The sequence below is a fragment of the Myotis yumanensis genome, unplaced genomic scaffold (genome assembly GCF_028538775.1).
Source record: "Myotis yumanensis isolate MYYU_CA2020_CCGP unplaced genomic scaffold, mMyoYum1.0.hap1 SCAF_11, whole genome shotgun sequence".
NCBI classification, from domain to species: domain Eukaryota; kingdom Metazoa; phylum Chordata; class Mammalia; order Chiroptera; family Vespertilionidae; genus Myotis; species Myotis yumanensis.
In genome coordinates this window covers 68,463,872-68,486,631 of record NW_027223762.1, presented here as the reverse complement: position 1 = coordinate 68,486,631, position 22,760 = coordinate 68,463,872, and the positions used below count along the sequence as shown (strand labels likewise).

At 52.1% G+C, this 22,760-nt stretch overlaps 1 protein-coding gene across 1 annotated transcript in view; it reads left to right on the top strand.

The window, feature by feature from the left end:
- The window catches only part of TGFBRAP1 (transforming growth factor beta receptor associated protein 1), a 62,074-nt gene extending 51,602 nt beyond the window's left edge, over window positions 1-10,472 (top strand). Inside the window, exons 8-12 of the mRNA XM_070429841.1 lie at window positions 43-186; window positions 1,704-1,847; window positions 2,576-2,735; window positions 5,841-6,295; window positions 8,013-10,472. Coding sequence (XP_070285942.1) covers window positions 43-186; window positions 1,704-1,847; window positions 2,576-2,735; window positions 5,841-6,295; window positions 8,013-8,189 — 1,080 coding nt within the window. The 3' untranslated portion in view covers window positions 8,190-10,472. The remainder of the gene's footprint in view (window positions 1-42; window positions 187-1,703; window positions 1,848-2,575; window positions 2,736-5,840; window positions 6,296-8,012) is intronic.
- Window positions 10,473-22,760: the final 12,288 nt, after the last annotated feature.

Below are 22,760 nucleotides of genomic sequence, written 5' to 3'. Positions count from 1 at the left end.
GCAGGTACGTAAGCTTTTGTTTCTTCTCGTTGCTCCTGCCAGTTGTGGGTGAACATCGTGAACGGGGAGATTGACGACCCCACGCGCGCAGACCTGTACGACTACGTGGTGGACTTCCTCACCCACAGCCCGGACCACGCGCTGGTGTGGCAGCACGCCGACTGGGCCTTGCAGAAAAGTGAGGAGGTTTGTGCTTCGTAAATGCATTCGGGGGGGCGGGGGGGGGCTGGGGTGGTAAAGACAGACAAAGCCTTGATTTGGGTGGGTAAGCAAGCTTCGCTTTGAGCTGTGTCCACATCCTTTGCTCCCCTTTACGAGCCCCTGCGCACCTGGCGTCCCAGCGTTTCAGTGCTTTTGGAGACGCACCGTTCAGCACCCTGCCACGTTAGAGACGCGGCAGCATAGCCAGCCCCATTCTTAGCATCTTCTGCAAAACCCCACCTAACTGAGGCTGGTGGCCGTGTGGTCCGTGGACGGGAGCAGGATCCGATGGCTGCTCTGCAGGCTGGGTGCCCGGCCTGGGCCACGCCAGGTGAACCACTGCCCTGTCTCTGCTCCCACCGCCATGATGTGGGGGTCGTGGATCTGGAGGAAGGAGGGCAGCCGTGAGCAGGACTGGCCCATCTCGGAGGCTGAGCAAGGACGTCAGTGGTCAGTGAGAGAGCACTGGGGCCCCAGAGGGGACAGCGAGCTCGGGGCAGGGCCAGGATCCCGAGGACAGACCCAAGACGCCTGGGGAAGCATTCAGTTCTCGCCGCTGAGAACGCCTGCGCGGCCTCGCTCCCTCTGGAGACACAGCAGTAGCTTTCTGATGCAGGGCCTTGGCCACAGGTGCCCTTCTGAAATGTGGGTCGCCCGTGTCCTCCCTGATGCTGTCCTAACTGGAGTCGGCCATGTTCTCCATGTACGTTTCCCATCCTCTGTACTCTGCGCTGGCACACGCAGCACCACGCGCTGACCTGCTCACCCCCGCTGACAGCCTAGTGCCGCTGCAGTGAGGACTCTCCCGCTGCTAAGAGGTGGTCACGGCGCTCGGGCTCTGGGTGCTCCCTGACCCTGCACCGGTCCGTCACATGTGTCACCTCTTTTAAACAAGGAGATGGCCCCAGTGGGCGCCTCAGGATGGGAGCCCGGGCTCCGAGAGCTCTGAACGTCCCCGAGGCGCTGCAGTTGGCAGAGCCGAGCTGTGCTGTTCCGCTGATGGGCTTTGTGGTGGGCGAGCATGTGCACACAGTGCCCAGGGCAGGTGCAGGCTGGGTTTGCTTCCCTGCGTGCCGTCAGCACGTCCTCAGAGCACAGAATTGCACTGTGGGCCCCGGGAGACAGGCCGGAGGCAGCCTGGACACTGGGTGCTCCGCCAAGCGGTGTCAGCGTCAGAAGAATGGGCCGCAGGGTGGGCAGCACTTCAGATCCTTCCACGTCCTGGTCAGCCAGTGACCGTCCTGGTTTGGGATGATCTTAATATTACAAAGTTTTGCTTTATGGGTTGTTTCCAATAAATGTTTCATTTTTTAACTTCTGGCCCTTTGGAGGGAATGGCCAGGCTGTGAGGAGGGCCGGGCCAGCAGCCTCTGCTCCATCTGCGAGCTTCCTGTGCACTGCTCCCAGAGCCTCCGGCTTCACCCAGAGCGCGGACTGCAGTGCTCGGGACACGGTGAGAGGGGCCTGTGCACAGCAGGCACTCAGGCGCGCTCTCCCCTCAGGTTGGAGTTCAGGTTTTCACCAGGAGGCCTTTGGAGGAGCAGCAGGACGGTTTCAATCCAGACGATGTGCTCACTCGCCTTAAGAAGTACCCCAACGCCCTTGTGCGGTACCTGGAACACCTGGTTATGGACAGGAACCTGCAGGTGAGCCCTGAGAAGTGGATCAGGTGGGCCGGTGGCAGCATCCCGCTCTAAGCGACGGGATTCCACACTAAGACTTGGTGGCAGGTGGTCCTCGTGTAGCGTTCTGTGCCCTGGCTGCCCAGCTGTGCTGCTGGTGGTCTGCAGGAGCTGGCGGTTGTGAAAGAGGCGGGAGGAGTAAGTAGCTTCTTACCCTCATCTCATGTCCACCCTGCTCGTACTTTCCTTCTCTACTCCTTCCTCGTTGATTTTCTTAAAGGAAATGAGAGAAGCTGTACCTCTTTGGAGAATCCTGTGGCCCTTCTCAAAATGAGAAGTAGCCCTTTTATAGTTTCCCTGTAAGTTTTTTATTTATTTATTTTTATTGATTTCAGAGAGGAAGGAACAGGGAGAGAGAGATAGAAATATCAATGATGAGAGAGAATCACTGATCGGCTGCCTCCTGCACATCACCCACTGGGGATTGAGTCCGCAACCCGGGCATGTGCCCCTGACTGGAACCAAACCTGGGACGTTTCAGTCTGCAGGCCGAGGGTCTACCCACCGAGCCAAACCAGCTAGGGCCCCGTGGATTTTAAATCCGCCTTCTCTGCGTTGTGGTTTCTGAGAGGGTTTTGACCAGCCAGCGTGTTGTGCATTGTCCTTGTGAATCCACCAGGCCCCCTCGGCACTGCGGGCCGGGCACCCAGTCTCCCCCTCGCGAACGCATTTGCTTGGCCTGTTTCCTGCAGAGGGAAGAGTACCACACGCGCTTGGCCCTCCTCTACCTGGACGCGGTGCTGCAGCGGACGCCCGGCGCCAGCGGCTCGGGGGCCAAGGTGACGGAGACCCAGGCGAAGCTGCGACGCCTGCTGCAGAAGTCCGACTTGTACCGAGTGCACTTCCTGATGGGTGAGGCGAGCTCGTGGTCGCTCCACGGTAACCCTGCGGGTGGCGGGAGCAGGGCAAGGCTTCGGCATCGCTCCTGTGGTTCGGTGGGAGATCCCTGGAGCCTTTCAGGCACAAAGCCAGCCCCGCTGGAGGGGGTCTGTAGTCTCCACAGACAACTAGTGAGGACGCTGCTGCGCTCGGGAGACCGGGCCAGGTCCCTGCACACCCTGGTCCCTAGCTCTCCCTCGGCCGGTCCGTGCAGAGCGTGTTTGATGCCTCTGTGTAAAGACCCTCATGTAGTATCAGCTGATTCGTGAACACTGCCTCACAGCAGCAGCGCCGAGTCAGCCCCCCCGAGGCTCAGCGGACGCACCGCTCCTGGGAGGCACCAGCCCTCCTGTGCTGCCAGCGTAGCCGCGTCCAGCCCTGAGCTTGGGCCGTTGTAAATGCTGAACCACCTACAGAAGCACAGCAGTGCTGCCCCGGGACCTGAGGACTGTGATAAGCACACGTGTGCCCAGTGAGAGCTGAGCATCGCTTTGCTTCACCTGTCGCTGGCTCACCCGTTTGGCCACGCGGGCGAGGCCACAGATGCCTCAGAAGAACCACAAGTATTGCTTTTGGAGTTACAGATAGATGCTGGCGAGGAGGCACATACAGAATCTGCAAACACTGGGGACTGACTATGTGTATCCCAGGCATAGGTCACAACGCTCAGCATGCAGTGTGACGCTTATTTGCTGACCTTTGTAGCAGAGGAATGTGAAGCTCAGAGCAGGTGCCCAGCGGGCCCAGCTCGCCAGCCCCACAGCAGGCGTTCCGAGCAGGCGCAGAGGCCAACACTGGCCCCAGCCCGCACTTGACGTTCAGACGCTCGCCCACAGCCACCGCCCGTTATGATGGGTCAGTGCCCGTGTGGTCATACTTGTTCAGCATTTCCACTGCCCCCTGGCTTACGTCCTACTTTATGCTGTACAGATCCCTTCATAATAGCTTCATGCTACTCAGTTTGTCGATGAGTGTTCTTATCCCGCCACCTTTGTGGAGCATGCACAGTGTCAGACATGCACAGAGGGTGGAGAGCGGTGTGGCTGGAATCCTGTCCTCGTAACCGAGGGTCAGGTGAGGCCGTGGAAGCTCCGCATGGGGCCCAGGGAGTAGCAGGCCAGGCCTCGGGTGGATGGGCCGGGGAGCCGCCCTGAGGCAGCCCTGTTCTGACAGTCAGAAGGTAAGCCTGGGAGCGTGCAGGAAGTGGGTGTCCCCAAGACTGGAACAGCACTGCAACTCAGACGACCGCTGCCCCCTGGGAGTCAGGTGACTCGGGGTGTCACTGGGGCACGTGGCATAGTAGTTCCTGCCAAGCCCTCCCATGGGGGCGAGAGTCAAGCATGAATGAGACGGCAGACGTGAAGGTGTAGGTCGCTGCCAGACCTTTTCGTCACCGTCTTTGTGCCTCTCCTGTCCCTTACGGGTGGCGTCCACTTAGGAGTGATGTGTTCAGGGTCTGTGAGGACAGCTGGTGCCTGTGCAGCCTGTGTCTGGTGCCGTCGGTGGCCTGTGGATGAGCCAGCCCTTTGCTACAGGACTGGTGGTGTCTGCCTTGTGCGTTAGGCGTGGATGTGGCCAAACTTCAAATGCAAAAGGCCTGTAATAGGAATAAACCTTGGTCCCTGGAGAGGTGGTCCTCGGAACACCCCTGCCCAGTGGGAGAGACCTTAGGTTATCGTCCTGGCTGGCAGGGGAGTGGGTAGCAAAGGGACGTCACTGAGGAGACGCGGCCCACCACGGGCAGCTGGCCCCTGTGCTCCTCTGCTGGTGCCGCTTACTTAGCACCTGGACATTTATGTTGTGGACAAACAGGAAAATCTTTAGGCCGAGCATGTCAAACTCAAAGGCTAACACGGGCCAAATAAACAAGGCTTAAGTGTATGGGTCGCAAAAAACAAAAGCTTCAATTTTCATAGAAACGTAGGTTTATTTCGATAGAGACATGCTGAATACAAAGGACTGAAATAAACGAGTCATCATTAACAAAATAATAGAACATTTTAATAAAAATTAACATTTTTTCTTGTACATTAACTTACCAAACTGAATAACTGCACGAATTAATAAGCGTAACGCAAATAAACCTATTCTTCTTGTTCTCCGAAAGCGAAATATTTCCTGTTGTGCACACCAAACAAGTCAGTACAAGACTAATGATGTGGCAATCAGCTGCTAAAATATTCGCTGCTAGTATTAGTGGAGAGAAATGATGCGCCTGTGCATAAAGTGCATAAGGGAAATGAATGCAACACGATTATAGTCATCAGTCATTAGCGAACGTTGTAGTTTGTTATTAATAATTATGTGTAACAGGATATTGTAAAAATTAAGTTACGAGTTTTTTATTAAAACTTTTCTTACATACCGTTATATTGGCTGGGCCACATGCGGCCCGTGGGCTACAAGTTTGACATGCTTGCTTTAGGCCCGTGGTTGGCAAACCGCGGCTCATGAGCCACATGCGGCTCTTTGGCCCCTTGAGTGTGGCTCTTCCACAAAATACCACCTGTGGGCGCGCACGTACAGTGCGATTGAAACTTTGTGGCCCATGAGCAGAAGTCGGTATTTTGTGGAAGAGCCACACCCAAGGGGCCAAAGAGCCACATGTGGCTCGCGAGCCGCAGTTTGCCGACCACTGCTTTAGGCTGATGTAGACATGTATTTTAGCAATGTGAACCCATATGCCTTTGCATGGAATAGAGTTCAAATTAGAATAAAGGGGTTTGGCCAACTGCATGGTGAGAGGTGACGTTATCTGTGATGCTTTTCTGCGTTAGTCAAGAGGCCCTCACTGGACAGGGGGTCCTGTGGGCTGGTTGGAGGCCCCAGGCTGGCACAGAGGTCTCCCGGGCCTTCTGAGACCAGGGTCATGTGTTTCGTTCATTCTCTAAACTCTGAGCAAAGCTGTATTCTGTGACCTGCCTGTCCTTAGAGAGAGGTAGCACGTGTCTTTGGCGTTGTGACACCAGATGCAAAGCGTGGACACGGACGCCGCTCCACATGGTCTGGGGCTGGGCGTAGGAGCGGCCAGGCGCCAGCTTGGCCTCGCGCTGTTCTGACCCGTGGTTCTGCCCACAGAGAGAGTGCGGGACGCTGGCCTGCCCATGGAGAGGGCCATCCTGCACGGGAAGCTGGAGGAGCACGAGCAGGCCCTGCGCACCCTGGCGCTCGAGCTGGGGGACTTCCCTGCGGCCGAGGACTACTGTGCCTGGCGCTCTGTGGGCAGGGAGCCTGCCTACCGACGGCAGCTCTTCCACACACTGCTGGCCCTGTACCTGGGCCCGGGCCCCAGCCCTCCTGCCTCCGCCTCCACCTCCGCGGAGCTGGCTGTGGCCGCCGTGGACCTCCTGAACCGCCACGCCGCGGAGTTTGACGCCGCCCAGGTTCTGCAGCTGCTGCCGGGCACCTGGTCGGTGCAGCTGCTCTGCCCGTTCCTGACGGGCGCCGTGCGGGACAGCACCCACACCAGGAGGACTGCGCAGGTGGCGCTCGGCCTGGCCACGTCGGAGAACCTGATCTATAAGCACGACCAGGTGAGAGCCAGGCGCCTCCGGACGCGGGTGTTCTGCGTGGCGTGCGTTTTGCCTGGGGAATATTCTGTCAGTGTTTCCTCTGCAGTGTCAGTCTGCGTTCCGCTCGGAGAGGCCTGTGCGGAGCGTGCTTTCTCCCCTTTCCAAGACGATGGTCAGGAAGGCGGTGCACGTTGTGTGCCCAGCGCTTTTCCGCACTTGGCATCATGACATCACTTCCTCGTCACAGCATTTGAATGCAGTACTACTATTATCTCCGTTTCACAGGAGGGGAAACTGAGGCACAGAGCAGTCACGTCAATGGAAGAGCCAGGCGTGCACCCCAGCCCCTCGGAGCGCCACATCTTGTCCCGCTGTCACTCAGCTCGGGCTGCCCTAGCAAATGTCCCCTCGGGTTAGACAGCAGCGCTTGTTTCTCACGTTACAGGGGCTGGGAGTTGAAGATGCGTGGCCGGCAGAGTCCCTGCCTGGTGCGGACTCCCTGGCGCTCCCTGTGTCCTCTCGCAGCAGAGCAGCTCTGGCCTCTCCCTCTTCTGACAGCCCTACTCCCGTCCTGGGCGCCCACCATGGCCTCGTCTGACCTTAGCACCTGCCACAGGCCCCACCCCCAAGTACCATCACATTAGGAATTAGGGCTCCAACGTATGAATTGGGGGGCAGAGTTTAGTCTGCAACAGCTCCCCACCTTTCCTCCCTTTGGAGACCCCTCCGTGGGAGGAGCAGTCTCCCCAGAGCAGGAGCCAGTCTGTCCCCCTTGGAAGCGTCATTGGCTCCCAGAAGAGGTCGATGCCTAGACGATTCCATCTCACCTCTTCGGCCGTCACGGCTCGGCAGGGCATGTGGCACCCCTCAGGGTGACACACTCTCCGCATGTATGGCCTTCGTTTCCGCTGTTCTCTCTGCCGGGGTGATCTCACCTGTTGCTTCGTGTCTGAGGACCACCTGCAGAAAACTCGGCCAGGTGGTGTCCTGGTGGAACCTTCACACCCCTCAGCCGGTTAACCATTCTGAGCACGCCTTTCGTAATTGCTTGGTTCCTTGAGAGCAGGACGTGTCATTTATGATCTCAGTATTTATGATCTCTAGAGCCAAGCTAGGCATCCCGAGGGCACTGAATAAATGTCGGAGGACTGATGACACTAATGTGTCCAAGGTGAACTCACCAAGTTACTGCTCAACCTCCAACCAGCTGCCGTGTGGGCCGCAGGGAATTGTGCAGAAAGCCTCTTAGCTGGTGATGGAGTCACAGCTCAGGCTTGTTAGTACCTTAAGGAAAGAAAATTGTCCTAGGACGTCAGGAATGTGCCACTAACCGGCCCTGTGGCTTTGACCAGGTGCCTTGTTTGTGCCTTCCTCTGCTTGTGTGTCGGTGAGCGGCCCCGGGAAGCGAGGGTGGAGCGGCCTCATCCAGCTCTAAGGGCACCACGGCAAGCAGGCCTCGCCGGAGTGCGCCCGAGCTCACAGAGCGTCCGAGGGGCCATCTCGGTGGGAACGCCTCCGCCAGACAAGCACCAATGATGTTTGTAAAATAAGAAAGGGGTTTGTTTCGAGGCTCTTTGTGCTTCCCCAGTTACTAGGCTGTGTTTGTTATTTTCCTTCTAATACTGTGTTTCAGGAAGTTGATATTAAAGCAATGCTCATCAGTAACAGTGGTCCCTGGGGTCAGGCGTGTCTGAAAGACTAAACAGCAACATGTGAGAACCTGTCTTTATTTTCGCAGATGAAGCTGAAAAGAAGCTCCTTCCGGCTCTCAGACAAACAGCTGTGCCAGGTGTGCCACAGTCCCTTCTGCGAGCCAGTGTTTGTTAGATACCCAACCGGTGACCTCGTCCACACCCACTGTGCTGCCAGCAGACACACGAACCCCAGCGCCCCCCGCCCCGGCGCTCGGACTTGAAGGGGCCGCCTGGGCGCCAGGGGGACCTCGAGTTCTTCGCACACCAAGCTCGCCCAGTGCAAGGAGCAGAACGCGGCGGCGCTGTGCCAGCCAAGACAGAGGCGACGTCTCGGTGCCCGGGAGGCTCCGTCAGTGTGAAACAAGTTCTCTTCCCTGCTGACCAATCGGCATTGAATGTAAACAGGAAACCCAAAAGGAGAGACGTGCTCGTTCGCCCACCCAGACACACGGTTGTCCACTTGGACGGATAAGTGAGCCTTCCAGGTGCACCCCCACAGGCTGGCGCCCACCCACGTCAGGCACACACTTGCCTGGACAGTGGCTTCAGGTGGCAGCAGGTGACCTCTCCCGCCCGGCGAGTGGCCAGGGCAGGGTCCTGTCGGGCAGGTTTCACGTCGCACTTCTCCTCCCACATGGTGCGTGCTCCGTCCACGACACAGTGGCTGCTTCCCGATGACCTCGGGCCTCTGCTCTTGCCCTTGGCTGGCCTGGGAGGTGTGTCCGTTCCCTCCTGCTTCCCTTCTGGCTTCTAGCAAGTGAACACCACTACGAAACTGATGACGGCCGAGAGAGGGGCTGCCTGCCCGTCTGGACGACGGCAGAGACAGGGAACCGTGGGGACAGGGCCCATGTGTGCTGGCCTGAAACTCCACGGTCAATGTGCTTGACTAAACATTTTTATTTGAAGTTATATTATCTTTGTAATATTTCTCTTATTTAGAAAATCATCTGTCGTATTTGTTAGGGATGTTTTTCTTGTTAAATGTACCTCCTATTGAACACTCGGGAAGTTAAAAGGGAAACAATGAGCACAAACCGAGCGTATTTTCAGGCGAGGCCGGCTTCCCCTCACGCTCAGCTGGGCAGGCATGGGCGCTGCCGTTGCACGTGGGGAGGTGGCGCCCTCCCTGCAGGTCATGCCACACCCTTAGAGGAAGCCCAGCCCGCTGCCTTACCTCCAGCACTTTACATGCCTGCTCTGAGGTCTCCTGCTCACAGGGAAATGAATGCCTGTCGGTCCCAGACTGCAGATTCGTTCTGTGGTTACTGCACTGCCCTCTCGGGTTTCTTCATTTTGATGATTGATTCTGTTAGGAATGAACAATAAAGACACTGTACCCCATGCAAGGCTTGCAAGCAAGCATCAGCGTCTGTGAGAAGAGAACCTGGAACACGCCCTCCCTCAGCCTCAGCCTTACGGAGGGGGATGAAGAGCCCACTCCAATCTTTAAAAACGTCTTCTGCACTAGCAGTGGTCAGCGTTCCTTTTCCTTTGTGAAGCCAACTGGGCCAAGAAGACAAAGGCATCCACGCTTTCTTTCCTAACTAAGTCTCGGTGAGCTCAACAAGAGATAATGAAGGAATTCTGCCTGCAACGCGGCCAAGAGCTGTTACTCGGGGTGGACACAAAGCCCGGCCAGGAGCTGCCTGCGGATGGCTTGCAGAATCACCATATTACTGTGCATATCACCGTTCAACTTGTGTGCTTGGATTTACTCCTCGAAGAACGGGCGCTAGTCCATGCAATATGCACTTTGCAAAGCACTGTTTCTACTCAGAATGGGTAAAATCTTGAAAACGTCTTGTGATTGCTCATTTCTAACTTGGGGCCACTCGTCTCTTTTTTCCCTGCACATTGATCAATACTTTGAAATTTTTTTTTTCCTTTAGAATAATGGGAATTGGAGTTGAACAGTTTTCCAGCTCTCCCAGATCCTCAAAGACAGGCAGAATTCTGTGACACTGCAGAATTGTCTCCTGTGTTCAAAACCTTTCTCTAATCTTTCTTGAACTCCCACAAGGCTCTTTCCTCAAATCATATTTTGAAAAGAAATACATGTTCTTTCGACAGGCCTGCTGCGTTGTGACCGTGCTGTTGGACAGAGCAATTGGGAGCACCACTCAGCCCCTTTTCCCTCCAGGTTCTGTGTAACCATTCTAGTTAAACAGCATGAACTGAACTCGGTTGTCATTTTATGTTCTGTGGGCAAGACTGTCTAATTTTATGGCCTGTGTATCTGCTGTTCCTGTCGAGAATTAACAGGGGGTGTGTAGGGTGTGCGGCACGGGCCTGGCTCAGCCCTGGGAAGCTGTGCTGGAGGGAGGGGCCTCGGTCACACCATCGAGCGATGCCTGTCACGCAGCTGGGGCAGCCCTTGCTTTCTGCTCGCTCTCCTGTGGAACCCATTGTCCTTGCAACTCTATCCTTTGCCCCTGGTTGGGTCCCAAATACACAAGATGTACAAATGTAAACTTGATTTTATTAAAATTCTTTTAATTCTTTGTCCTTTCTGTAGTTATTTTTTAAAAAAATAAAATTCTCTTGATAAAGGGAGGATGTCCACTCGCCCGGTGGTGCCTAGCCTACGAAGTTCCAGAACTCAGCCTCCATGCCTGGGACTCCTCCTGCCACTGACAGGATTTTCACAGCACCCCTTAAGGGTTTTGTTACTTTACCAAATTTTAAATGACCCACTTCTCAGTTTATCTCCCGCACACTCTTAGGTTGCTCCTTGAAAACCCCTTCAGATACATTGTGCCCTGAGGGGTCAATGGAGGTTTCTGGTTACTTCTGACATACTTTACCTTTTAGCTAAACACTCTTAAGTAAGCCTCCTGCCCTTGCATTTCTAATCCTCAATGTATTCAAGGAATAGAACCTTTAAAAAATTTCACCTTTTAAATGTTGATTTCCCTCTTAGAACCTTGTTCATAGCAGGTCTGGGAAGTTCTGTGGAGTGACTTTGCTGGGCACTCTCTCTCACCCAGGCCTGGCCCCTCCCAGCACTGTCCTGGGCTCTCTCTCTCTCCCTCATCCAGGCCTGGCCCCTCCCAGCACTGTCCTGGGCTCTCTCTCTCTCTCTCTCTCCCTCATCCAGGCCTGGCCCCACCCAGCACTGTCCTGGGCTCTCTCTCTCTCTCCCTCATCCAGGCCTGGCCCCACCCAGCACTGTCCTGGGCTCTCTCTCTCTCTCCCTCATCCAGGCCTGGCCCCACCCAGCACTGTCCTGGGCTCTCTCTCTCTCCCTCATCCAGGCCTGGCCCCTCCCAGCACTGTCCTGGGCTCTCTCTCTCTCTCTCTCTCCCTCATCCAGGCCTGGCCCCACCCAGCACTGTCCTGGGCTCTCTCTCTCTCTCTCTCTCCCTCATCCAGGCCTGGCCCCACCCAGCACTGTCCTGGGCTCTCTCTCTCTCTCTCTCTCCCTCATCCAGGCCTGGCCCCACCCAGCACTGTCCTGGGCTCTCTCTCTCTCTCCCTCATCCAGGCCTGGCCCCACCCAGCACTGTCCTGGGCTCTCTCTCTCTCCCTCATCCAGGCCTGGCCCCTCCCAGCACTGTCCTGGGCTCTCTCTCTCTCTCTCTCTCCCTCATCCAGGCCTGGCCCCACCCAGCACTGTCCTGGGCTCTCTCTCTCTCTCTCTCTCCCTCATCCAGGCCTGGCCCCACCCAGCACTGTACTGGGCTCTCTCTCTCTCTCATCCAGGCCTGGCCCTGCCCCAAGCACAGGGTGAGCTGACATAGGCCGACTGTTCTGTGCTCGGGCTGGTAGGGGGAGGTACATGAGTCATCCATATTTCAAGGTGAAGAAACTGCAGCAGGGTGTTGGGTGGTTGTCTTATGGCTGAGGCACACCAAGCCAGAGCTCTGCCCCACAGGCGGTTCCCTGCCTGCTGCTGCACCAACCACGCACAGAAGCAAAACCAGGAACCAGCCCAGGGTTGACTGTTCCTGCAGAAAACCCTGGGGCGGAAATGTGGCTGCTCTTTTTACATTTCTACGTCATTGGTATTGGGTGCTTCATTCGCATGTTAGGGATGAAGAGGGGGCGCATAGGCTTACACACACCTGACCAGACTGGAGAGGCTGTGGACTCAGCTGCCTGTCCCGGTGGCTGAGTGACAGAGTGAATTGATGGACAGAGAGATGTGCCCACGCAGTTAAATGGCTGCAGCAAGAAGGGGTTACAGAGCAACACACGGCTCAACAGCCAGCGGAGGCTTGAGAAGTAACATGTTATCACGAGGTGTCGGGGAACCGGGTCTCTGGCTCCACCAGCCACTGTGGTCCTGGGAAAGTCACACCTCAGAGGTAGAGCAGGTGGTGTCTGAGGAGCCTTCAGGCCAGAGCCATGGGGGTGGACCAGCCTTTGACACCAAACGCTGCCCCACAGGTTCTTGGGGCTCTCCGGGCAGCACCCAGCTCAGAAACTGGGCTGCAGGGTCCCCCTGGCTGTGTCTGAGCTCCCAGATCTCAACCCCCAGATCTCAACCCCCAGAGTCCAACCCCCAGGTCTCAATCCCCAGGTCTCAACCCCCAGGTCTCAATCCCCAGGTCTCAACCCCTGGATCTCAACCCCTGGAGTCTTGCTGTATTGCAGAGACTAGGAAAGTGCCTCTGTGGCCGCCACCTGCTGGTTTCAGAGCTGCCATCTGCAGCTGTGAGAGGAACTGGTCTGTCTGAGCCTTTCCAATAGCTGGCTTTCAGGCACCCCTCTGCCAGCATTTTCCAGGCTTGGCTACACGAATCCCTTTGCCTTTCCTCATGGCTCCCACAGTTTCTCACCATTATGGCCATCTTTCCCCAGAGAACGTTTTCTGTTCGCTTCACTTGAAATACTAGTTTTTCCCTTTCAGCTTCCATTGGTGTTGACTGGGCCGGGGAGGCGGATTCCCAGTGTGAGCGGGGCCACAGAGCATGCGCACATCGCTGCCCTCAGCTGGCTCTTGCAGCCCCGTGAGTTCATGACCCAGCCCAGTGGGTGTGCCCAGTGGGCTGGGGTGGTCTGTCGCCCCCACTTCCGCAGCTCGCACATTATAGTAAGACCCCAAACGCTTTCTAAACTGCTCTTCAGTACATTGCTGACCTGCAGTAACTGTTGACTTCAGCTCAGAAATAAATATAACGGAAATGCTAAACGCTGCTTTCTCGAGAGTTAGAGTGTAAGAAGCATGGCTGCGGTTGAGGTTTACACTGCTAACAGCATTTGATTTCACTTTGATTTCAGTGGTTCTCAACCTGTGGGTCGCGACCATCGGAAAACACATATAGCATATCAGATATGTACATTACGATTCATAACAGTAGCAAAATTACAGTTATGAAGTAGCAACGAAAATAATTTTATGGTTGGGGGTCACCACAACATGAGGAACTGTATTAAAGGGTCGCGGCACCAGGAAGGTTGAGAACCACTGATTTATAAGAATGTATCCACTTTATAGGAGTAAACAGTCAGAAATTCAATATTCTGTCCAAAAAAGACAGGTTACAACATTCTAATATGGCTATATAATTTTTTGTGTGTGGATTCTTTCAAACATTTCTTAAAAAAGCAAAATGGATGTTCATCTCAAAAGGAACCATTAAAAACGAGAAAGCAATACAAAGGTCGTCTCTAGCAGCCTCCGGTGGTTAGCCTGCGGCCTGGTCTCTGTCCGGCCTGGCAAGCCCAGCGCCTCGGAGCTGGCGGCCTCCCGCACACCCTCTCAGGGTGCGGGCCACACCGTGTCCATAAAATTAACAACTTCAGCTTAAATAAGCTTAAATAAGGGTGTTAAATACAGCACACTTCATCGAAGCCTCTGTACAAAGACCATTTGGCCTTGTCCACATGACCCCAGCCCGGCGTGCGGGAGGTTCTGGCACGTGAGCAGGCGACCCTCGTCTGACAGTGTCCACTACACACTAAGGTCAGGGTGACCACTGAGTGTGCCACTTACAAGGCGGCCGCCTCTTTTTTAAAAAAGTCAGAACCCTGTCAAGATTCAGGCACCATTTGCTCCTGCAAATAAATGAGCCTCAGTAACTGTGTGCAAGCGAGTGTTAAGCATCAAGCACACCTTCCCCACGCCTGGCCACGCCTGTCTTATGGCTATGATAGTGGCTGTTAATATAGCTATATTTAAATACATGTTCTGGTGTGTTAGTTTGCTTGCCGTTTTTATGAATTTTTTAAATTGAGGTAAAATGTACATCACGTGAATGTATCGTGTTAATCATTTTCAGTGCACAGGGGAGTCTGGCGAAGTCCACTCACAGAGCTGTGCAGCCGTCACACCCTCTATCTCCAGGCCCTTCTCATCCTCCCAGTCAAGCTCTCCCCACGGCAGCAGCCCTCCTGTCCCCTGGCAACTTCCATTCTACTTTCTGTCCCTGAACTTGATGTCTCTGGGACCTCAGGTGAGTGGAATCACAGTTTTTGTCCTTTCATGAACTGGCTTATTTCACTGAGCCATTATGTCCTCAGAATTCATCCATGTTGTAGCATGTGTCAGAGTTTCCTCCTTTAAAAGACTAAATAATCTTCCATTTCATGGTTTTTAAAATAGTGTATTTAGTTACCCTAAGCATGTGCACATATACTATTTGCTTGTGTTTTATGTAAAATTAGCATTGCTATCTATAATAATAAAAGCGTAATATACTAATTAGACCAGACAGCCAAATGACCTTCCGGATGTCCTTCTGGACAACTGTCCAGACAAAGCTGGGGCTGCAAGGGCCAAGCCCCTTGCACAGATTTCGTGCATCGGGCCTCTAGTTTTATATATTCTTATTAACATGTAGGATATAGCCCTGCATTAGCCATCTAGCAGTCATCATTTATTGTCCTAATTCCTTCCATTGGGTTAAAACAGAGCAACAAACAAAGCTCCCAAATGGCCCAGGGCAGGCCCTTGAAGTGGTTCAGAATCAGTCCAGGTCTCTATCAACTAGGAAAGGCACAGGGACCTGCCCATCAGACATGACAGTTGTGCACATGCATGACCTGCAGAAGCTGACCGAGAACCAAGGGCCAGACTCACTTCTTCTTTTTTTTTTTTTTAAATATATTTTATTGATTTTTTACAGAGAGGAAGGGAGAGAGATAGAGAGTTAGAAACATCGATGAGAGAGAAACATCGATCAGCTGCCTCCTGCACATCTCCCACTGGGGATGTGCCTGCAACCCAGATACATGCCCTTGACCGGAATCGAACCTGGGACCTTTCAGTCCGCAGGCTGATGCTCTACCCACTAAGCCAAACCGGTTTCGGCTCACTTCTTATTTTTTAAAAAAATATATTTTGATTGATTTCAGAGAGGAAGGGAGAGAGAGAGAAAGAAACATCAATGATGAGAGAGAATCATTGATCGGCTGCCTCCTGCCCGGGCCCTGCTGGGGATCGAGCCCACAACCTGAGCATGTGCCCTGACTGGGAATTGTACCGCGACCTCTGGTTCATAAGTTGATGCTCAGCCGCTGAGCCACACCGGCCAGGCCAGACTAACTTCTAACAAAGCAGCGGCTGCAGGCCAGACTCAGCAGCCGGCGTGCTTCCTGCAGGCCCACACGATGATGTGCACATTTCTCTTCTCCCAGCCTGTCCACACGGGCTCTGGGGCAACTTTCAGGCGGGAGAGGCAATGCCAGTCCCAGACGCTGGCCAGGCCCTGCGAGAGGCTGCAGTTGTCCTGGCTCCAGTGCCAGCCTTCGAGTGGGTCACGGGAGGACATCCGGGGCGCCGGCAGCCCGAGGCAGCCGAACGCCAGGTAGGCAGGGGCATTCTCTTCGCTTTCCTGGGAGGGCAAGGGAGTGACTGGGCAGCAGTTTCTGGACAGCACGTGTGTGCGTGTGGGTACGGCGTGCTGAGGGCTGTGCTCCCCACGTCTTCCAAACACGTGAGTCAGAACCAGCCTGCTTCCTCCGCCGGGCCCTGTACGGGCGCCGAGGGTCTGGGCGCTGGGCTTTCTAACCTACCCCCGATACGCGCAGACCTGCTCCCCGGGCCATCCAGCAAAGGCTGGGCCGGCACACTGACCGTGCGCACCCCGCACCCCACATCCTCGCTGCTCCTGGAACCAGCGTCACCCCACCGAACGCTGGAGAGGTACCAGCTGTGCACATTCCCTGTTGGTGCTCGGCTTGTGCCCACGGGTGTGATTTTCAGAGAGCCTGTGTTTACCCAAATACCAGCAATGAGCTGCCCCCTAGCAGCCCGCAGGTCAGCCATTCCCACCTCCATGGCCAGAGGACGGAAGGCTCTCTCCATGTGGGCACCATCCGGGCTGTCCTCAGTGGGCATGGTCACACCACAGGCCTTCCTCCGAGGTTCCTGCCACGTTCACACAACTGCCAAAACAGGACTGACCCTGCTGCAGAGGGGACTAAAGACTCCCGTTACCAAGAACTGTGTCTAATGCTAAGGGGACAGTTTCCTTTTCCATCCATGTCCCGTATTCCTATGTTCAGTCATCAGCGGGAGAGGCACCTGTGCATGCTGCAGAAAGACGGGTAGTCCCATCCCGCCCCGGCAACCACTGCCCACATGTCTGCCCTTCCTCTTGGTCTTTACATCGTTTTTAATGACATGGGAAGGGACCCCCAGCCCCACCACCAAAAAGGCAGAATACAAAATGTTTTAGCCAGTGTATTTGGAAAATCCTTTGTTTTAAAATGGAGCCTATTAACAGAAAATTTGAGGTATGATAAGACCAACGGGTCAGGGGACACTTGCATTGAAAAGATAGTGTTTATATTCGCAGCTCCCAGAGGTCCTCCTCGCCCCACTCCAGGGGTGCCCATGAGGGGCGCCAGGGTCCATGGGCAGAGGGAGCAGGGGGACTGCAGGCAGCAGCGCGATTGTGGTTTCCAGGGAAGGGGGTGAGGTGGTGAGCAGACTCGAGGCTGCTGCTTAGGATGATCCCAGTGGCCTCTGGGTATAGGCTGTGTCCTGGTTGTCTAGTGGACCAGGCCCTGGTGCAGAGGGCGGAGGACAGTGGACGGCGGCCTGACGTGTGGAGGGGCTGCTAGGCGAGGTGTTCACTGTCTAAGACCCCCGGGTCAGCAGGGCCCCCAGTGTGAAAGCATCAGACACAGAAAGTAAAGGTGCAGTTAGTACTAGTACATCCTTTTGATGAAGCCCGGGGCAGCCGCAGCTGTGTTCCACTCCCATGACAGAGAAGTGAACATGGGGAACCTCGTGCACTCCAGCAGCAAGGTGAGAAGGGCGGTCTTGAGTGACAGCACAGGGAGAGACGGGGTCTGCACGCCTTCCTGGGCCCGAAGCCAGCCAGATAGGCTCCTCGGTGTTCAAAGAGTTTCTGAGTTTGGAGGACTCATGTTTGCCTGCAGGTGCCAGGAATAACCGCAGCCCCTTCAGCCTAATCAGTTTCTGAAGAGGTGGAAAATGCCTTTAACGGTGGTTGGTTTTGTGCTTTTCTATAGAATTAATGGATAGGTATTAGTTGACCGTAGCCTACACAGAACTGCAGAGCTCCTGACTGCTGTCTCCTCATCCCGTGCTGTTTCCTCTCCCTGTGCCTCCACGCTCCAATTCATGAGCCAATGGGCACCAAAGAGTGTTGGCCCAGCCTGTGGCACAGGGCTCCTGGTGGCTAGTGGGAACTGATCCGTGACCTACCTTAAGAGGTTCTGTGTTCAGTAATCCCTGAGCACAGCTGGCTCCAGGATAAGTCGCCTGGACTTTCTGAAAAAGCAATTTTGTTGTGACACCAGAAGCCTGGAAGTCCGCTGTTAGAAGTTTATCTCAGGAAAACAGTCAGCAGCTAGGCAGAAAGATTCACGTGGAATATGCTCATTGCAGCATTTAAAAAGAGTAACAGAGTGCCTACGTAACTTCGCTGGGGGCACCTCCAGGCAATGGAGGGCTCCAGCCATTAGAAACGACTTCAAAACACAAACAAACAAAAGCCCATGAAAAATAGAGGATAACACTGTGGTACAATATGATCTGAATTTCTCAAAGAAAAAGATACATTTTTGTATGTAATAAGCAAACACTACAAAATCTTTATTTTTCTTTATGTTTTTGAGTAAAAAATCCACACCTCTGATAAACACATTAGTTATTTTCATTTCTTTCTTTTTTTTCTTACTTAAACTGATGATAGACTTTATTTCCTCCCTTTCCCCCATTGACCCCTTCTAGCTTGCCCCTACCCCTCGCCCCAGGTCTTCACTACCCTATTGTTTGTGTCCATGGGTTATGCATATATGCATATGCATACAAGTTCTTTGGTTGATTTTTCCCACACACCTACCCCTGTCTTCTCTCTGAGATTCAGTAGTCTGTTCCATGCTTCTATGTCTCTGGATCTATTTTGTTCATCAGTTTATTTTGTTAATTAGATTCCACATTATGAGTGACATCATGTGATACTTGTCTTTCTCTGACTGGCTTATTTCACTTAGCATAATACTCTCCAGTCCCTCCATGCCATCTCAAAGGGTAAGAGACCCTTCTTTTTCACTGTTGCATAGTATTCCGTGGTGTAAATGTACCACAGCTTTCTATTCACTCATCTACTGATGGGCACCTGGGCTGTTTCCAGATCTTAGCTATTGTAAATTGTGCTGCTATGAACAGAGGGGTACATACATTCCTTCTGATTGTTTTGGGTCTCTTAGGATATATTCCTTCCAGACTTTTCTGGGAGTGAGAATGAGCACCCTCATCTTTTACACACATATCTCTTCTTACCCCTCAGCCCTGCCCTACCCCAATGATGTCTCAACCTCCTCCTCAGTCTGTCCCTTCCCCACACAGACTTCCTGCCAGAAGCGACCCTCGGGATTCCTCGTGTCTGTGCTCAGTGGGGCTGAGGCATCCTTCTTGGCCTCTCTGGTCAAGAGAAATTCGAACACCTCCCCAAACGTCTGGATTGGGATCCATGATCCCACACAGGTGCGATGACATCGCCTGTCATCTCTGAATCCGCTATGGCCCTTCAGGCCCACGCCCTGTCCCTGTGCCTGCCCAGGGAACTCCAGAGCTTAGAGATCTGCAGGGACATTTAGGGGAAAGGGAGGACCTGGAGGCCAGGTGAAGAGCTGAGTTCTGTGAAGGTCAGTAGTCTTCAGCTGAAGTTTATCTGCCTCTTGTCAAGATTTGTATACCATTCAGACATGACACCCTGTAATTCAGTTCTCTAAACTTCAGTGAGGCTACACATACTGTGCTGAGGCTTCAGGGAATTCTCCAGAGCCAGGAAATGCAATGTTGGTTTGTCTTCTCCCATCTCCTCTCATCTCTCCTTTCTTTGGGTCTCCTTCCTTGACAAATGAGTGTGGAGCTTTGAATTCTAGGCTAGAATCTGGGATGTCTCTCCTTTGAGCCATGAGCTCCACCAGCCCCATTGGTGACGATGAGTGTGGAGCTTTGAATTCTAGGCTAGAATCTGGGATGTCTCTCCTTTGAGCCATGAGCTCCACCAGCCCCATTCACTTTAAGTCCTCTCTCTCTCTAGGGTATTCTGGGCTTTTCTTGTTGTTTTCTTTCTAATTCCTTAAATTGTAGGGTTAAATAGTTTATTATTAATTTTTCTTGTTTTTTGAAATAGGCCTGTAGTGCTATGAACTTTCCTCTTAGGACTGCTTTTGCTGCACCCAGAGATTTGGGGTTGTTGGGTGTTCGTTTTCATTTGTTTCCAGGAAGTTTTTTATTTCTTTCTTGATCTCATTGGTAACCCATTCATTGTTTAATAACATGCTATTTAGCCTCCATGTGTTTGAATGGTTTGGGATGTTTTTACTGTAGTTGATTTCTAATTTCATTCCACTGTGATCTGAGAAGATGCTTGATATGATTTCAATCTTCTTGAACTTGTAGAGGCTTGTTTTGTGTCCTAACATGTGGTCTATCTTTGAGAATGACCCGTGTGCACTTGAGAAGAATCTATATTCCTCAGCTTTGGGGTGAAATGTTCTATTAATGTCAATTAAATCCATCTGATCCAGTGTGTCCTTTAGAGTCACTGTTTCCTTGTTAAGTTTTTGTCTGGAAGATCTATCCAGTGGAGTCAGCAGGGGTGTAAAAATCCCCTGCTATGACTGTATTGCTGTTGATCTCTCCCTTAAAGTCCTCCAGAATTTTTTAATATATTCAGGCGCTCCTATATTGGGTGCATATATGTTTACCAGGGTTATATCCCTTTGTTGGATCAATCCCTTTAGTATTATGTAGTAACCTTTATTGTCTCTTCTGGTGGCCTTCATTTTGAAGTCTATTTTGCAGATATAAGTATTTCCACCCCAGCTCTTTTTTTTTTCTTTCCATTTTCCTGGAAAATTTTTTTCCACCCCTTCACTCTCATTTTTGTTCTGAGATGGGTCTCTTGTAGACAGCATATATTTGGATCATGTTTTTTTAATCCATTCAGCTACTCTATATCTTTTGACTGAAGCATTTACACTTAAGGTTATTATTGATAGGTGCTTATTTATTGCCAGTTTAATTCTTTATACCCATGTTTCTCTCTCTATATATTTCTTCTTCTCAGTACAGCAGTCCCTTTAGCATTTCTTGCAGTGCTGGTTTGGTGGTAACACACTCTTTTAACCTTTTTTTTTTTTTTTTTTTGGTCTGGGAAGCTCTTTATTTCACCATCTATTTTGAATGATAGTCTTGCTGGATATAGTAAAATTGGTTTTAGCTCCTTGCTTTTTATTGCCTTGAATACTTCATGCTATTTCTTTCTGGCCTGTAGAGTCTGATGAAAAATCAGCTGACAGCCTTATGGGAGTTCCTTTGTAGTCAACAAATTGCTTTTCTCTTGCTACCTTTAAGATTTTCTCTTTGTCTTTAATTTTTGGCATTTTAATTATCATGTGTCTGGGCACAGGCCTATTTGGGTTCTTCTTGCTTGGGATTCTCTGTACCTCCTGAACTTGTGTGACTTTTTCCTTCACCAAGTTAGGGAAGTTTTCTGCCATTATTTCTTCAAGCGTGTTCTCTATCCCTTGCTCCCTTTCTTCCCCTTCTTGCACACCTATTATGTGAATATTGTTATGTTTCATGTTATCCCACAGCTCCCTTAAGCTGTCCTCCTGTTTTTTAATTGTTTTTTCTTTTTGGTTCTGTGATTGAGTGATTTTTTCCTATGCTAATTCACTGATCTGATCCTCAGCTTCTCCTAATCTGCTGTGTATTCTTCCACTGTATTCTTTATTAGTGCTATGCCATTCTTCATAGATACTATATCGTTTCTCATGCTCTTGAGCATCTTTGCCACCATTATTCTGAACTCTATGTCTGATAAATTTCTTATCTCCATTTCATTTAGCTCTTCCTCTAGAGAATTCTCTTGTTCTTTCATTTGGGACTTGTTTTTTTTGTCTCCCATTTTGGCTGCCTGTTTGGGTTTGTGACTATGTATTAGGTAGATCTGCTATGCCTCCCAATCTCTAGTGCAGGACAGTGTCAGACACTGTCTGTGACTGGCCCTGCATACCCTGTTTGGAGCTATCAACAACTGATAGCTTATGGCTCCCTCTGTAGGAGCTTTGTGTCTTTGGAAAAGACTAAGATGTGCCTCAAGGTATGCTTTTCCTAGCCCCAGGCCCTAAATTAGATCAGGCAAAGACTCAAAGCCTCCAGAGATCCACCTCTGCCTGCAGCCTGATTGTATTCAGTCTTGATTAGCCCCAGGCTATCGACCACAGCATAGGGTGGGAGGTTTTCCAACAGGGTGGGGCAATTGCTTCTGCCTACAGCCTGATTGTTATTCTCAGTCTATTAATGAGCCTCAGAAATTCCACAGGGTGAGGTAAGGGGTTTTACAATAGGGTGGGGCAACTGCCTCCCCCCATGGCAAAAACCACCTGGATAGCAAAAGTTCGCCTGAGAAAGTTGTCCTCTGCAGTGTGAGAAATGACTCAGCACAGAAAACCAGGGAGTCAGCCTTCCGAAGTCTAACTCTAGAGCCCCCAACCCTGATTTTTGCTCACACAGCTCCAGTCCACTTTGCTCTCCCTCTGCAAGATCCCAAGGTGAGTGGCTATACACAAAATTTTGTGTGTTGGCCCTTTAAGAGGGTGCCTGCATCTCTCCATGGCAGATAGCATCCCTGTTGCTTTTCATAGCCTGATGTTGTGTGGGCACCTTTCTCAGTTCTGGTGCTCTCAGTGGGAACTCCCTGCAGCTGAGCTATCCCTTTAGAATTTCAGTTTCTGTCTGTGGGAGCTCAGCCAGCCTTTTGCACCTCTACACTTCCTACCAGTCTCCATGTAGTCTTCACTTTCCATCCTTGGTTATGAGGGTTCTCTCCAGTTAGTCTTCAGTTGATTATTTAGGATGGTTTTTCTGTATTTTAATTGTAATTCCAGTTTGGTCCTGGGAGCGTGTCAGTGTAGCATCCATTTACTCTGCCATCAGTTTGGAATCTTCAGTTGTTTTCATTTCTACAAGGAGCAAATTACCTGTATAATTAAAAAGTCAATCGATAGGTATATTTTTAAAACATTTCTTAAGCCTAGGGAATATTTATTCATAAAGAAGGAAAATATGCCCTTCTTGTATAGATGCTACCTGTAGACTTTATAGAGTCAGTTCTTGTCTAGGTAGGAACCTAATGGTATCTGCTTATTGCATTGTTTGAGAAGGAAAGAGAAGAGGCCTGTAGATAGAAGAGGGCCTGCAGCTTCCCACAAAGACACAACAGAGTTGTAGACTCTGTGAGGTGAAACCCTGTGGAGTATCATTTCGGTGTACAGTGTGGGAAGCCTCCATGAGTGCCCATCTGGCCCCAGTGAGAATCCCACAAATGGGTGTGTCTCAGCAGCACAGGGCT